Source organism: Aotus nancymaae, unplaced genomic scaffold, assembly GCF_030222135.1.
Source record: "Aotus nancymaae isolate 86718 unplaced genomic scaffold, 86718_ANA_hifiasm-v0.15.2.pri h1tg000053l, whole genome shotgun sequence".
NCBI classification, from domain to species: Eukaryota; Metazoa; Chordata; class Mammalia; order Primates; family Aotidae; genus Aotus; species Aotus nancymaae.
The window spans coordinates 28,087,528-28,102,450 of NW_026988467.1; the positions used below are offsets into that span (position 1 = coordinate 28,087,528).

At 56.9% G+C, this 14,923-nt stretch overlaps 1 protein-coding gene across 4 annotated transcripts; it reads left to right on the top strand.

The window, feature by feature from the left end:
* The first annotated feature begins 3,887 nt into the window (after positions 1–3,887).
* TINAGL1 (tubulointerstitial nephritis antigen like 1) lies at positions 3,888–14,691 on the top strand. 4 transcript variants are annotated; one of them, XM_012440122.3, is made up of 12 exons: positions 3,888–3,968; positions 4,512–4,836; positions 6,122–6,185; positions 10,154–10,246; positions 10,469–10,583; positions 11,676–11,799; positions 11,912–12,062; positions 12,173–12,362; positions 12,466–12,511; positions 12,768–12,891; positions 13,720–13,765; positions 13,848–14,691. In XM_012440122.3, the coding sequence occupies exons 2-12, from the start codon at positions 4,527–4,529 to the stop codon at positions 13,986–13,988; spliced, it is 1,404 nt and encodes a 467-aa protein (XP_012295545.1). In that variant the 5' UTR covers positions 3,888–3,968; positions 4,512–4,526; the 3' UTR covers positions 13,989–14,691. The 4 variants fall into 4 exon arrangements, with proteins under 4 accessions (XP_012295545.1, XP_012295544.1, XP_012295542.1 ...); XM_012440121.2 differs by having other exon boundaries at positions 3,930–3,968; positions 6,119–6,185; XM_012440119.3 differs by lacking the exon at positions 3,888–3,968 and having other exon boundaries at positions 4,017–4,836; positions 6,119–6,185.
* Positions 14,692–14,923: the final 232 nt, after the last annotated feature.

The following is a 14,923-nucleotide window of genomic DNA, read 5'->3' on the forward strand; positions in this document are numbered from 1 at the left end:
CCTGAGTAGCTGGGGCCACAGGCGCATGCCACCATGCCCAGCTAATTTTTGAATTTTTGGTAGAGACAGGGTTACACCATGTTGCCCAGGCTGATCTCAAACCCCTGAGTGAAGCAATCCACCTGCCTTGGCCTCCCAAACTGCTGGGATTATAGGCGTGAGCCCCCATGCCCGGCCTCTCTTCCCATTAGATTGCAAACTCCACAATAGCAGAACTGCAGCTGTTTGGTTCAACAGTGTACACTCACCACCTAGCACAGAACCTGGCATATTGTAAATGCTCAACAAATATTTGTTGAATGAATGAGAAAATGAAACAGTAAAGCATGCCATTGTGTGGCACAGCACACTTCCACATGGCCTGGAGCTTTATGTGCTGCAAGCTCTAGCGTCTATGATAGCACCACACTCTGACTGTCACGCAGCCCTCTGTGGGGTCTTCCTACAAAACAGTCCATCAGCCCTGGGAAGCCCCAACATATCACAACATGGCCCAACATGCTACACTATTAGGCCTGGCCTAGATCTCAGACTCAGTCCCAGGGAGCACTGCCCTGAGCTCTGGACATGTCCCACTGACCACAGGGAGCCACAGGGAGCCCCAAGCCTTGGCTGGGGTACCATTTGGGCCCCAAGCATCTGAATTCCTAGGACTCAAGTATCGGGTCCTCAGCTAGGGACCTGGGTTGAGCAGACAACGGGTCTTCGTCTTCCCAGAAGGCCCTGCTCAGCCCACAGAGGAGAATGGCTGATTCTGAGCACTTAGGGCAGCCGTGAAGGTTGTGGGGTGCAGGGAGCTCTGGAACTCTAAAGAGAGGAGGCCTGGGCTTCTGCTCTGCTGTGTGTCCTTAGGCATGTCACTGCCCCTTTCTGGCTTCGCCTTCCTCTGTAAAAGTAAAAGAGCACAAGAGGGCCTCCAGGGAGCACTTGGGTACAGATTAGTACCAATGCCCAGAGAAAGGCCATGCTGCGGGGGTCCAGAGTAAGGGAGGACAGAACCACCACGGGGACCCAGGCTACCTGCCTTCTGGGAAGGCTGAAGGGCTCAGAGGGGAAAGTCTCACTGGTGTCTCCTCTCCTGTTGCTCTGTCCCAGGCCCTTGGACAAGGCCCCACTTTAGTCAAAGATAATTCAGAGAGCCGGGCGCAGTGGCTCACACCTGTAATCCCAGCACTTTGGGAGGCCGAGGTGGGTGGATAACGATGTCAGGAGTTTGTGACCAGCCTGGCCAACACGGTGAAACCCCATTTCTACTAAAAATACTAAAAATTTGCTGGGTGTGGTGGCATGTGCCTGTAATCCCAGCTACTTGGGAGGCTGAGGCAGGAGAATCCCTTGAACCCAGGAGGCAGTGGTCGAAGTGAGCCAAGATCGCGCCACTACACTCCAGCCTGGGTGACAGTGTGGAAAAAAAAAAAAAAAGAATAAGTCACAGAATGAGTCACCAGGAGGCAAAGGGTCATGGAAAAGGAAAGTGGGGGTGTCCAGCACCCCCGGTCCTGCCCTTTCCTCCTTGGCTAAGGAACCTAGTGAGTCACGAAATTCCACTGGGGCGGGCTCTGTGCCAAGCTCAGTGATGGTGGGGAGGCTCTGGCTCTGTTCTCATACCCTGCTCTGAGTCCCTGCCTCTTACACACAGACAGACAGACAAGGACAGGCAGATGGCCACAATCCCCACACAGACACAGGCAGACACCCACACAGATACACAGACACCTCATAGACAGGCAGACACAGACAGGACACACACACAGACCTACAAGCCAACAAGTGCACAAATACAGGCGAAAAACACACACTGGCAGACAGACACACTGTGATGGACACAGAGACAGATACACACACACAGATGCACCGGTACATAGCAGATGGACAGGTAAATGGACAAACAAGCAGACACAGTCAGACAAGGACAGGCAGATAGCCAAAATATCCAGACTCACAGATACACAGGTACATAGCAGACAGACAGGTAAACACACTTCAGGAGGCCAAGACAGGTGAATTGCTTGAGCTTAGGAGTTTGAGACCAGCCTGGGCAACATGGTGAAATCCCATCTCTACTACAAATACAAAAAAAATTAGCTAGGGATGGCGGCGTGTGCCTTGTGCGCCTGTAGTTCCAGCTACTCAGGAAGCTGAGGTGAGAGGATTGCTTGAGCCCAGGAGGTAAAGCTGCAGTGATTCGAGATCGTGCTACTGCACTCCAGCCTGGGTAACAAAGTGAGACCTTGTCTCAGAACAAAACAAAACAAAAGAAACACAGATGATCAGATGTGGACTGACACACTCAAGCAGAAGCCGAAACACCCCACAAACTCCGCTACTCAATATCCACATGCGTACATGCACACACACAGATAACACACCCAGACTCACGAGGGTAGCTGGGCTGTGATTTTGGGCAAAAGATAGATCAGATGTCCCTGAGCCAGCCCCCAATCCCAGAACCATGAAACTGACCCATAAAACTGGCACCCTGGGCGTGAGCTCTTCTGAAAGAAAGCAGCCTTCATCTCTCACCCTGAGGATATGATATTTACCAATACCAAGGGGCCTGTCTTGCAGTAAGATCAACGAAGTTTAGATAGGAAAAGGGACTTCCCAACCAGGAGCGTGTTGAGACCTGTAGTTGGTGACTAGGGGTAAAGGAGTGGGCTGGTGGCAGGCAGGGAACCTGTGTTCTGGCCGCATGACCTCAGGCAAGTGTGTTCTTCTGAGCCTCAGTTTCCCACCTGGGCTTTGTCCTCCCAAGTCCCTGCAGGGAGCAGATGGACAGCTCCTGGGTGTGTTCGTGCCAGTGCTGGGGCCCCAGGACATCGTCCCTCCACCCCTACCACTAGGGCAGGGCCTCCTTGGTGACTCACCACCCAGTGGTCCATGGCAGGGGTAACTCAGCCACAGGTGCCCATGGTCCTCGGCTCTCTCCCTTCCCCCAGGGGCTGGCCAGCTGAAGATGCCCCTGGGTTTGGGGAGGGATGCAGGGAGGTCAGTGGGAGGGGGCCAGCATGTGAGGCTCAGGCCTGGGCCTGGGAGGGTTTGTCCAGGTGTAGTCTCTTTTATCCTCTTTGCAGGTAGAGACCTCTGGCCTGGGCCCAACCTGTTGGAAGAGAGGGCATTGCATAATGAGAAGGTAAAAGGTGACGGCAGACCTGGTGGGACAGAAGCACCATTGTTTGGGTCCCAGGCCAGCCTGGGCAAAGAAAGGTTTATGCCTGGGGCAAGAAGGAGGGGCTCTGCAGGCGGTGCCAGCTGGCAGGGTCCTTCCCTTTGGGTCCTTGGAGGGGGACAGGTGCTAAGCAGGACACCCTTGGTTTGCTAGAGGGGGAGGTGCTGGGCGGGGGGCCACCCCCACACCATGCCCACCTCCGCGAGGCCAGCAACCCAGGACACCTAAGGATCACACTCCTGGAATTCCAATCATTCCTAGGAGCTGGGGCGGCACCCAAGCCTGGGGGGCACCATGGAGAGGGGTGTGCGTGGTTGTTTTTATTACTGAGGGGTCAGGGGAGGCTTAGAGAATTTTGCCTCACATGCCCTCCCCATCCTTTTCCAAACTTGTGTCCATAACTCGGAGCTCAGCTGCCCACATCTCCCCTTCACCAGAGCCCCTCAGCTCCACAGGGACGCCCAGTGGGAAGTCCTTCCCGGTATCAGACCACAATCCTTCCTGCTTGGGGTTCCCCTAAGGGAACGGCTTCCACCACCGGAGACCCAGCCAGGACAATCGCGTGCTTGTCGTCTCTCCACCCTGCAAGCCCACAACTCCGGTCCCGAGTGGTAGGGTAGTGACTCCAGGTACAAGCCAGCCGGCCCCGCCCTCCCGCCGCCAGGGCGGTGCAGAGGATGGGCGGTACAAAACGCGCCCCGCCCCGCGCTCCTCTCTTGACTTTGAGTGTCCGGCGGTCGCAGAGCCAGGAGGCGGAGGCGCGCGGGGCAGCCTGGGCCCCAGCCCACACCCTCACCAGGTAGGGACGCTCCCCTGCTCAGAGGGCGGAAGGCGTAGACCGGGAAGAAACGGGAGGAGGGGGCAGGCAGAGGAACTAAGACAGATGGCAGAGAGAGGGACAGTGGAGGGGGACAGAGGGACACAGGAGCAGAAGAGAGGGGGACCCAGAAGACGGAGGAGAGCACAAAGTCAAGGACCCAGTTCAGGGATGGGACTGCTGGAGGGCAGAGGGGCCCAGGACGGGAGAGAGGACCTTGGGTCCACAGGATGAGTGCTGGGTGGGAGCACCAAGAATGCCACCACCCCTCATTTCCTTGTCCTTGAAGGTCCCTGCCTAGATCGGGGAGGGGCTCCGTTTCTGCCCAGTCCCCATCCCCCTGTTGCCAGGGCCCACATAGGCTCCTGAGGGCTTGAGGAGAAGAAGCCCATGTCCCGCCTGGGGACTCAGGAATCGGGATTCCCCTCCCTGCTGGCCCCTCTTGAACTCACAGCTCCAGGAAACTGGGAGACCCGTCTCTGGTATGCCAGGGAGTCTCTGCTGCCCACCATCTCTGCCCCCCAGGGCCCAGGAGCCGCCATGTGGCGATGTCCACTGGGGCTACTGCTGTTGCTGCTGCTGACTGGCCACGTGGCTCTGGGTGCCCAGAAGGGTCGTGGGCGCCGGGAGCTAGCACCGGGTCTGCACCTGCGGGGCATCCGGGATGCGGGAGGCCGGTACTGCCAGGAGCAGGACCTGTGCTGCCGTGGCCGTGCCGACGACTGTGCCCTGCCCTACCTGGGCACCATCTGTTACTGTGACCTCTTCTGCAACCGCACGGTCTCCGACTGCTGCCCTGACTTCTGGGACTTCTGCCTCGGCGTGCCACCCCCTTTTCCCCCAATCCAAGGTGGGCACCAAGATGGCCAGGAGGGCGGGTCGCTTTGTCCACCCCAGACTCAGCAAGGCTCAGGAGCAAAACTGGATGCACTGACATTTCCAGGGCAGGCTCTGTAGAATCTAGGACCCTTCCCTGCCCCTCTGGGAAGTCTCTGCTGTGGTTTAACTTGACTCTCTCCAGCAAGAATGGAAGAAGCTCCTTGGTTAGAATTCTAAGTTGGCCCAAAGAAAGGGCAGCCTCCCACATTTTCTCCCAATTTTCCTTTCCCCATCTGCACACCAGGCTGTTCCCCCTTTTCACACCTAGGCAGCAGCACCTGACCAGACTCTGGAAGCATCCCTTGAGGTCTCTGAAACCTGGACACTCCCCCACCTTCACCCCCAGAGCCGTCCAGAGGAGAGGGCAGTAGGCTGCTCAGTCCCTTCTTGCTGTCTCCTCCTTTGCCCCCAGGGCTGCCCACACAGGACCAGACAGGGCCAGTGGTAGCAGGTCCAGGCATTCCAGAGGGGGCCTAAGGGCCAGGGACAGGAGTGAGAGAGAGTTAACCCCTCAGCGTCCAGAGCCATCTTATCAGAACCTGCAGACTCGGGCAGGCGTGTTTCTCCCACATTTCCGTCTCCACTCCAGACACGGAAGGTGCTGGCCGCACCTGCTGACTCACTCTTGGGCTGATAAGGTACACATGGGTTGATGAGGGTCATCTTAGACATTTTTCTGCTGCTCATACCTGGGAGATGGGTCATTTCTGTTCCTGCTTTCAGCCTCGCTGTCATCCTTTTCCATGCACTTGCCCCTGTCCAATAGGAGAATCACTTGCATTCCTTCCCACAGTTCCATGCTGCTTGGGCCGGCAGACTGCATACCTGAGCTGTCATCTCAGAGTGCTGTGGTGTCTTAAGGCAGTCGCTTACCTACTCTGGGCCTAACCCTAACTTATTTAAATGGCAAAGAATCCCGGGAATGCTGTGGCTGCATCCAAGTAAAGTGAGAGGGATCCAGGTTGGAATCACTGAAGAACTTCCCAAGTCGCAGTTGGTGTGTGACCCTGCAGGAGATGTCTTCAGTTATAGTTTGGCTTTCATTTCAGTGAGAGCTGGCGTGTGTGTGTGTGTATGTGTGTGTGTGTGTGCACGTGCGCGTGTATGTGTGCGTGCACGTGTGTGTGTGTGTCAGAGAGAGAGAGAGATTGGTGAGCTTGGAAACATTCCTGACCTCAAGGTACCTGACCTCTGAGGATCTGACCAATCAGCCCATCCTCTCTGGCTCTAGTTTCACTTCTCTTTCCTTCCAGCAGGATGTATGCATGGAGGTCGCATCTATCCAGTCTTGGGAACCTACTGGGACAACTGTAACCGTTGGTGAGTGTTTGGAGCCTAGAGAGGTCTTGCTTTGGGAGGCTTGTGGCTGACAGACTTGGTTCAAACTCTATCCCTGTGACTCTTTTGCAAGGAAAAGTCTTTACCCTTCTCTGAACCTCAGTTTCCTCATCTGCAACAGAGGAATTTTAACACTGACCAAGTCAACTTATCTCACATCATTCCAACAGCATTCCTCAAGCATGGCCAGCCATGGGTGCCTGGCCCAAGGGCTGCCCTTGAACTGGGAGTCCTTCCCCAACCACCCCTACCCCCCGGGCTTGGGCTGGGCTACCCCTCCCAGCTATTCCTGCTGTCACCGCAGAGTCAGAGGGAAAATGGGGCGCCAGGAAGGAAACCTCTGACTGTGGCATCCGCTGCCGCGGGCTGATGAGGGTCAGGGATGGCTGAGCAGGCGGCCAGCCAGCATCTAGCAGGGCCTTCCCTGAAATGTGGCTCCTCTTCCCTTCCCCACCCCTCCCCACCATTCCCCGAAGGAGGAGGAAGGGGTCATGGGTATCCCCTTCTTCAGTCTGAGATGGGAAGTGAAGAAGGGCCGGGTAGGAAACCCTGAACACCTTAATAGAAATAATGGGGAGCCTGTGACTTGGAGGAGGAGGCCCTGCACCCACTCCACCCGCACTCCCTCTTTGCCTGGGACTGAGGCCCCAGAGAGAAGGAAACTTTTTGGAATGCATTGCGCATAAGCTGTTTCCATTGCCTCACTAGGGTGAGGGGTGCCCGGGTCACAGTGAGGGAGGGGCGTTTCAGCACGTGTCTGGGTGAGAGCATGTGTGTGTGCAGCGTGCTGTGTAAGCACCGTGCATGTGTGTGTGTTCAGAAGGATAAAACACGCCTGCCCGAGTCTGCAGGTTCTGATAAGATGGCTCTGGACGCTGAGGGGTTAACTCTCTCTCACTCCTGTCCCTGGCCCTTAGGCCCCCTCTGGAATGCCTGGACCTGCTACCACTGGCCCTGTCTGGTCCTGTGTGGGCAGCCCTGGGGGCAAAGGAGGAGACAGCAAGAAGGGACTGAGCAGCCTACTGCCCTCTCCTCTGGACGGCTCTGGGGGTGAAGGTGGGGGAGTGTCCAGGTTTCAGAGACCTCAAGGGATGCTTCCAGAGTCTGGTCAGGTGCTGCTGCCTAGGTGTGAAAAGGGGGAACAGCCTGGTGTGCAGATGGGGAAAGGAAGGGCGAGGAGTGCCTCCCCGGCCCACGGACTCCTCTGGCCCTCCCCAGAAGTGCCCCCGCCGCTCCGGGGCTGAAGAGCGCAGCCATACTGGGTCTTGGCTCCCCTTGAGGCTCCTTAAAAGGCAACATTGGAGGTGGGAGCCTCAGGCAGCTTGGAAGGAGGCAGTTGAGCATCTTGTAATAACAGAGCTATGAGCTTGTACAAGCATTATAGAATTCATAGAATGCAGCCCTTCCGTTCACAACTGCTTATTAAAGACCTTCTGCGTGGCAGGCACTGTGCTGGGCTCATGAGACGGAGCAGAAACGCAACAGACACAGTCCTTGTCCCACTTCTAGAGTAAGGCGAAGGGCATGGGAAGACAATAAATGAGTGTATCCTGACAAGCTGTCTAGTGTTATAGGGGAAAGAGGGGATAACGGGGGTCCCAGCTTACAGTAGGGAGGGGGCGGGAAAGCCACTCTGAGGAAGGGACATTTACGCTGAGACCAGGGAGAAGGATAGAAGAGAGGACAAGAGGCCTGGCCTATGCAGAGGGAGCGGCTTGGGGGAAGGCTGGGAGGTGACTGAGCTCATTTTAGCTGGAGCTGGGGTAGGGGAGAGACACCCAAAAGAGGAGCAGGCCACGTTCCGTGGGTCACATCAGCTATGCCGAGGATTCTGCGTTTTGTTCTGAGACTCATGGGAAGCCACGTAGAGAGCACGCAGTCTGATTTACGTTCCTCAAAGATCTCTCTGGCCTGGGGGTGGGTAGGGAAGGATGGCCGGGAATACTAAAGGGGTAGCGGTCTTGATGAAGAAGCCAGTGCCGTGGTCCAGGTGAGAGGTGACAAGGGACGGGAGTAGGGAGGCCACAGTGGAGGGGCGGGAGCAGGGAGGCCACGGTGGAGGGGCGGGAGCAGGGAGGCCACGGTGGAGGGGCGGGAGCAGGGAGGCCACGGTGGAGGGGCGGGAGCAGGGAGGCCACGGTGGAGGGGCGGGAGCAGGGAGGCCACGGTGGAGGGGCGGGAGCAGGGAGGCCACGGTGGAGGGGCAGGAGGCAGGAGGATTCCTGATACGCCATCTCCAAGCCCTGCTGATGGGGGGCATGTGGGCAGGCACCGCAGACCACACAGAGCTCTGGCGTGAACAACCGGGTGCCATTGTCAGAGCTGAAGATGTTAGGGAAGAGCAGGCTTGGGGGAGGCAGACGGGCTGTTTTGAGTTTGAGGTGCCTTTTGCACATCCAGAAAGGTCAGAAGGTCAGTGGGATGTGAGTCTGAAGCTTTAGAGAACTGGGGTCTGGGGTTCCTGTAACAGAACGGTGATGGTAGGTATTAATTTCGAGCGCTTCACGATGGGCCAGGCCTGGTGCAAAATGCTTTACAAGCCTGTCATTGAATCCCTGGAAAGTGGTACCACTGTATTATCCTGATTTTATAGACAAGGGCATTGACAGAGACAGAGTTTGAATGATTCTTCTAGGATCACACAGCTAGTGGGTTAGGAGTGGAACCCAGAATTTGAATTCCAGAACCCATGCTCTTAGTCAATTCAGTATATGGCCTCAGTCATTGACTCAGCCAACAAATATTTATTGGGTGCTTATTATGTGCTAGGTTTTGTTTTCCTAGGCACTGAAAATACCAAACAATACCTGCCCTCAAGGAATTTAGAGCCTATGAGGAAACAGGTCAAAAATATATAAACAGGCCAGGCCTGTGGCTCACAGCAGAAATCCCAGCACTTTGGGAGGCCCAGGAGGGTGGATTGCTTGAGGCCAGGAATTTGAGACCAGCCGGGACAACATAGCGAAACCCCATCTCAACAAAAAATGCAAAATTTAGCTGGGTGTGGTGGTGCACACGTGTAGTCCCAGCTATTAAGGAGGCTGAGGTGGGAGGACCACTTGAGCCTGGGAGGCAGAGACTGTAGTGAGCTGAGATCACACCACTGCATTCCAGCCGGGGCAACAGAGCAAGACCCTGTCTCAAAAAAAGCAGACGATGGTGGGGAGCAGGCAGATCGGTGTGAACCATCAGGAGCCAGCCTAGTGGGAGTCTTGGAACCAGAACTGGGAGGAGGAGGGCATCAGGGGACAGGAGGACAGACCGTGCAGGGCCTTGTCGTCACTAAACTTTGGCTCTTATTCTGTGATGGGAAGCCAGTGGATGGCTTTGGGCAGAGGAACAACATGATATGACAGGTTTAGCAGGGTCACTCTGGCAGCTGTGTTAAAAATACCCTGGGAGGGGGGGCCCGGGGCAGATGCAGAGAGCACCCACAGTGAGGAAGCCACAGCAGGAATTCAGGTGAGAGGTGATCGGATTCAGGGGGCTGCAGGAGAGAATGAGGGCGGTTCGGATTTTGGATGCGGTCTTGAGGTAGACCCACGGGATATGTGGATGCACTGGATCAGCATGTGAGAGGAAGTCACCAGGGACTGCCAGGTTTGGGGCCCAAACTCCAGGAAGGATGGAATTCCCATTTCCTGACAACTATGAAGGGAATAGGTGTGGGAGATCAGGAATTCGGTTCAGGGTGTGTTTGGTAGTGATGTTGAGTAGCCATGAGATCCTTGACTCTGGAGTTCAGGCAGAGATCTGGGCCACAGATATAAACTTGAGAATCATGAACTAGACATTGACATTTGAAGCCACCCGGCTGGATGGGACCACCTAGAGACTCTTCCATATTCGCTGGTACAGAATCCCTGACCCATGTTAACCTCCAAGGTCGTATTCCTTCAGAGGGTCCCCAGCCCTCCACTTACCCTTTCCTTCTCTCCTTTTCTCGCCAGCACCTGCCAGGAGAACAGGCAGTGGCAGTGTGACCAAGAGCCATGCCTGGTGGATCCAGACATGATCAACGCCATCAACCAGGGCAACTATGGGTGAGAGGTCCTAGAAGCACCCTCAGTGGGCACACATGCACACACATGCACATATCCACGCATGCCCTGCTGGGGGGCATGTCCAGCAGGGCACTCCTGTACCCAGATTTGATTGTGTGTGCACTCAGCCACCACTGTGCCTCTCTCCCACTCACGTGTACCTACCCCCAGGGCCCCGAGCCTTGGCAGATCTGTGACTTCCTTTCATTCTCTCTCCTTCAGGTGGCAGGCTGGGAACCACAGTGCCTTCTGGGGCATGACCCTGGATGAGGGCATTCGCTACCGCCTGGGCACCATCCGCCCATCTTCCTCTGTCATGAACATGCATGAAATTTATGTAAGTCCATCCTTTCCCACAATCCTGCCATCTCCCCATGGCTCAGAACCTCAGGGATGCTGGCCCTGTACCCTGCTCCTCCAAGGGCCTGGCCCATTCCCTACTATGAGGCTGTGTGTCTCTGGACAAGTTACTCCCCTTCTCTGGGCCTCTGTTTCCTGCTTGCACAAGATGTGCTTCGCTGGAAGAACTGATGCTCATTTTGAGTTTTGTGGTCCTGGCACCAGCTCCCCCCGATCTCTCCAGCCTGGGAAAAATGTTGTTGGTCTCAGTACAGCTGGGTCAGGGCCCAAGGGGACAGGGGGTCACCTTGGTATTTTGGGAAGGGAAGGAGAGACACTCCTCCAGCTCTGGCCAGAGGGCAGCAGTTCTCAGAAATAAATGCCGATTCAATGGAACCCCAAGGGAGGAGAGGGCTTCTCCCTTCCCGACAGTGGGACCCTCTGGGAGAGGAATGGGAACCAGGCCCAAAGTGAAAGGGTGAGGAAGGGGGCCTTAAGCAGGCCTGGACTAGGACACGCGCTGGAGCATCTGTCCATCAGTCGCAGGCAGTGGGGAGGCAAGGGCTGGCAGGAGTGGCCCTCCCTGCAGAAACTTTGGCCTGGGGTGACCAGACCCTGGCCCTGCCCTTTTTCCCCTGGGCCTCTGGCTATTTTCTGCCTCCTGCTGTTTGTGTTGGCAGCCTGCCTGGTCATGGGACCCTACTGCCTCTTCCCTCCCCTGCCCTTTGAGGCCTGAGCCCAAGGCTCTGGTGGGAAGGCTATGGCCGAACAGAAGGTGCAAAGGAAAGAGGCAGGGGTTGAGAATGGAAAGCTGAGGGACCTGGGCTGGTCACTTGCCCGTGCCTGGCCTCAGCTGCCTCATCTGGAAAGCAGGACTCGTCACCCCCACCTGATACCTGGGAGGCACTAAATGGTGCTGCATTCTTCAACTCAAGTCAAAGTTGGAGGCAGCTGGAATCCTGCCGCAGCAGGAGGGTTCAAGATCAAACTTCAGAAGGCCCTGGACTTGGTGGCCCTCCAATGCCAGTGGACACCTGAGGGGCAGGCCAGGGCAGAACAGGAGGCAGACAGGGCAACCTTTATCTTGCAGACAGTGCTGAACCCAGGGGAGGTGCTTCCCACGGCCTTCGAGGCCTCTGAGAAGTGGCCCAACCTGATTCACGAGCCTCTTGACCAGGGCAACTGTGCAGGCTCCTGGGCCTTCTCCACAGCAGGTAAGCTAAGGGCAAGGGCTGGTGCCCGGGAGAGGAGGGGCAAGGGCTGGTGCCTGGGAGAGGAGGGCCAAGTTCTGAGCCTCCTGACGGCCCCTCTGCCTCACCCCACCAGCTGTGGCATCCGATCGTGTCTCTATCCATTCTCTGGGACACATGACACCCATCCTGTCGCCCCAGAACCTGCTGTCTTGTAACACCCACCACCAGCAGGGCTGCCGTGGTGGGCGTCTCGATGGTGCCTGGTGGTTCCTGCGTCGCCGAGGGTATGCAGCAATGGGGATGTGGGCAGGGAAGAGGGCGAGAAACTCCATGGGCATGGCCTGGGCCATGATGCACCAGGTCTTTCTGCCTTCACCCCCTCTTGCCTCTCCAGGGTGGTGTCTGACCACTGCTACCCCTTCTCGGGCCGTGAGCGAGACAAGGCTGGCCCCGCGCCCCCCTGTATGATGCACAGCCGAGCCACGGGTCGGGGCAAGCGCCAGGCCACCGCCCGCTGCCCCAACGGCCACGTTAATAACAACAACATCTACCAGGTCACTCCTGCCTACCGCCTCGGCTCCAACGTAAGTCAGCACTTGGGTGAGGAACAGAGGCAGGAGGCTTGGGAAGTGAAAGCCTGGAGTCTCACCCCTGACGGATGCTCTCTGTCCATCCCCTGCCCTCCAGGACACAGAGATCATGAAGGAGCTGATGGAGAATGGCCCTGTCCAAGGTAAACGCCCCTTATCCAGCACCCTGGTTCCAGAAGCTTGTCCCTGCTTGAGACTTGGCACAGTGGCACAAGTGGTCTGCATAGCATTCAGCAGCATGTCCAGAGGGGTCGGTAGTGGTGGGACCTCCCCTCCCACAGGCAGCGCCTAGAGCTTTGATATGGAGGGGCCTTGGTGCCTGGGCATACCCCAATAGACTCAGGCACTGGTGCCTGTGCCAACAGGCTGAGCAGACCCTACCCTGACATCTGCCCACAGCCCTCATGGAGGTGCACGAGGATTTCTTCCTCTACAAGGGAGGCATCTACAGCCACACGCCAGTGAACCTTGGGAGGCCAGAGAGATACCGCCGGCATGGGACCCATTCAGTCAAGATCACAGGGTGAGGGCTGTGTGGGCAGAGGGGTTGGGGAGAGCAGGGTTTGTGCTAGGGGCTCTGGAACCTGCCTTGAGTTCTCACAATCTCTCTAAAGAGCCAGGATTGTTCTCACCATTTCAAGAGAGAGAAAACTGAGACTCAGAAAAAGACCGGCCCTGGGTCACACTGAAGGTTGGGAGCCTCTGAAGGTTTTTTTAGGAACTGTTCCTTCCTGACACTGGGATAAAATAACCCCAGTGAAATAACAAAGAGAGACTCAAGAGTTTCCCAACCTCTCCCCACCTCTGCACCTGTCCCAGCTCTGCCTGACCCACCGAGTGACCTGGGAGGTCGCTCCCCTGGCCTCAGTTTCCCTATCCGATTTAGGAAATACAGATATTAGAGTCACTGACTTCAATGAACTCAATGAAATGTGCTTTGCGGTGGGATTTGGGGGTCTCTAAGGTACCCATATTCTCAGTGTCTTCCTTCTGGCCCTTGGCACCTACCACTCCCTGGATCCCCAAGCTAGGGAGGGCAGGTGGATGTGTGTGGTCCCACAGACCTGGCCCCAGGAGGTGGGTCTTTGGAGGACCCAGGTTCCTTCCTCTTCTGCTCATCCCCCCTCCACTTTTACCCTGGGTGCCCCTCCCCGACCCTGGACCTGGGTGCGCAGACTTACCAGTGTGAGAGCTAGGGAGGTGCAGAGAGGTACAGAGACCTGCCTGAGCTCTGAGGGTGTCCTCAACTCTCCAAAGGCAACTGGGGGCTGGATGGGGCAGGTCTCCCACGTCGAAGTAACTGAGAGCAGGTAGACCAAGCGCCCTTCCCCAACCCCTGCTCTGCCCACAGATGGGGAGAGGAGACACGGCCAGATGGAAGGAAGCTCAAATACTGGGTGAGGCTCCTGTCCCTTTCTCCGCCCCCTCTTCCCCTCGCCCCACTTCCATTCCCCTTCTCATCACCCCCATTATTCTCAGACCGCGGCCAACTCCTGGGGCCCAGCCTGGGGCGAGAGGGGTCACTTCCGCATCGTGCGCGGCGTCAATGAGTGCGACATCGAGAGCTTCGTGCTGGGCGTCTGGGGCCGCGTGGGTATGGAGGACATGGGTCATCACTGAGCTGCGGGCACCACGCGGGGTCCGGCCCGGGATCCAGGCTGAGGCCCGGCGGAAGAGGCCCCCGTGGGGCGGCGCCCCCAGCTTCCCCGACAGAGCCCCGGGCGCAGGCGGGCGCCAGGGAGCTAATCCCGGCGCGGGTTCCGCTGACGCAGCGCCCCGCTTGGGAGCCGCAGGCAGGCGAGGCTGGAAGAGCCCCCAGACCTCCCAGCGGGGACTGAGCAGGGCCTGGCCTGGGAGGAACACAGCCGCAGATCCCAGGCCCCTGGAGCCCCCACTCAAGACTACCAAAGCCAGGACACCTCAAGTCTCCAGCCCCACTACCCCACTTCACTCCGTTTCTTTCTTTTTTTTTTTTTGAGACAGGATCTCCCTCCGTTGCCCAGGCTGGAGTTCGGTGGCCCATTAGGGCTCACTGTAACGTCCGACTCCTGGGCTCAAGTGACCCTTACACCTCAGCCTCCCGAGTAGCTGGGACTACAGGTGCACCACCAGCCAGGCTAATTTTTGTATTTTTTGTAAAGAGGGGTTCTCACTATGTTGCCCAGGCCGGTCTCGAACTCCTGGGCTCAAGCAATCCACCTGCTTCCGCCTCCCAAAGTGCTGGGATTGCAGGCATGAGCCACTGCACCCAGCCCTGTATTCTTATTCTTCAGATATTTATTTTTGTTTTCACAGTTTTAAAATAAAACCAAAGTATTGATAACTATGGTGTCTTGGAACCTCTGGGAGTGGAAAGCCAAGCCAAAGTTGGAGTGGCAGTGGTTAGACAGCAGAAAGGACTGCCTGAGGCGTTGCTGGTTAGCAGGGGTGGGGGACTGGAAATCCTAGCTTCATTCAGCCCTAATCGTCAATGCTCTGGGGGCTGACCCACTTGGGGGAGGGCATGGATGGCATGGCCTTTGGCCCTAGGGAGAAATCTGAACCGTGGGAACTGC

Bases quoted from the DNA above. Each gene is read 5' to 3' on its own strand.
- TINAGL1 (XM_012440119.3), top strand. From the start codon at position 4,377: ATGTCCCGCCTGGGGACTCAGGAATCGGGATTCCCCTCCCTGCTGGCC. The intron at 6,186-10,153 runs GTGAGTGTTTGG...TTTTCTCGCCAG, and splicing joins TGGGACAACTGTAACCGTTG to CACCTGCCAGGAGAACAGGC. The intron at 10,584-11,675 runs GTAAGTCCATCC...TTTATCTTGCAG, and splicing joins TGAACATGCATGAAATTTAT to ACAGTGCTGAACCCAGGGGA.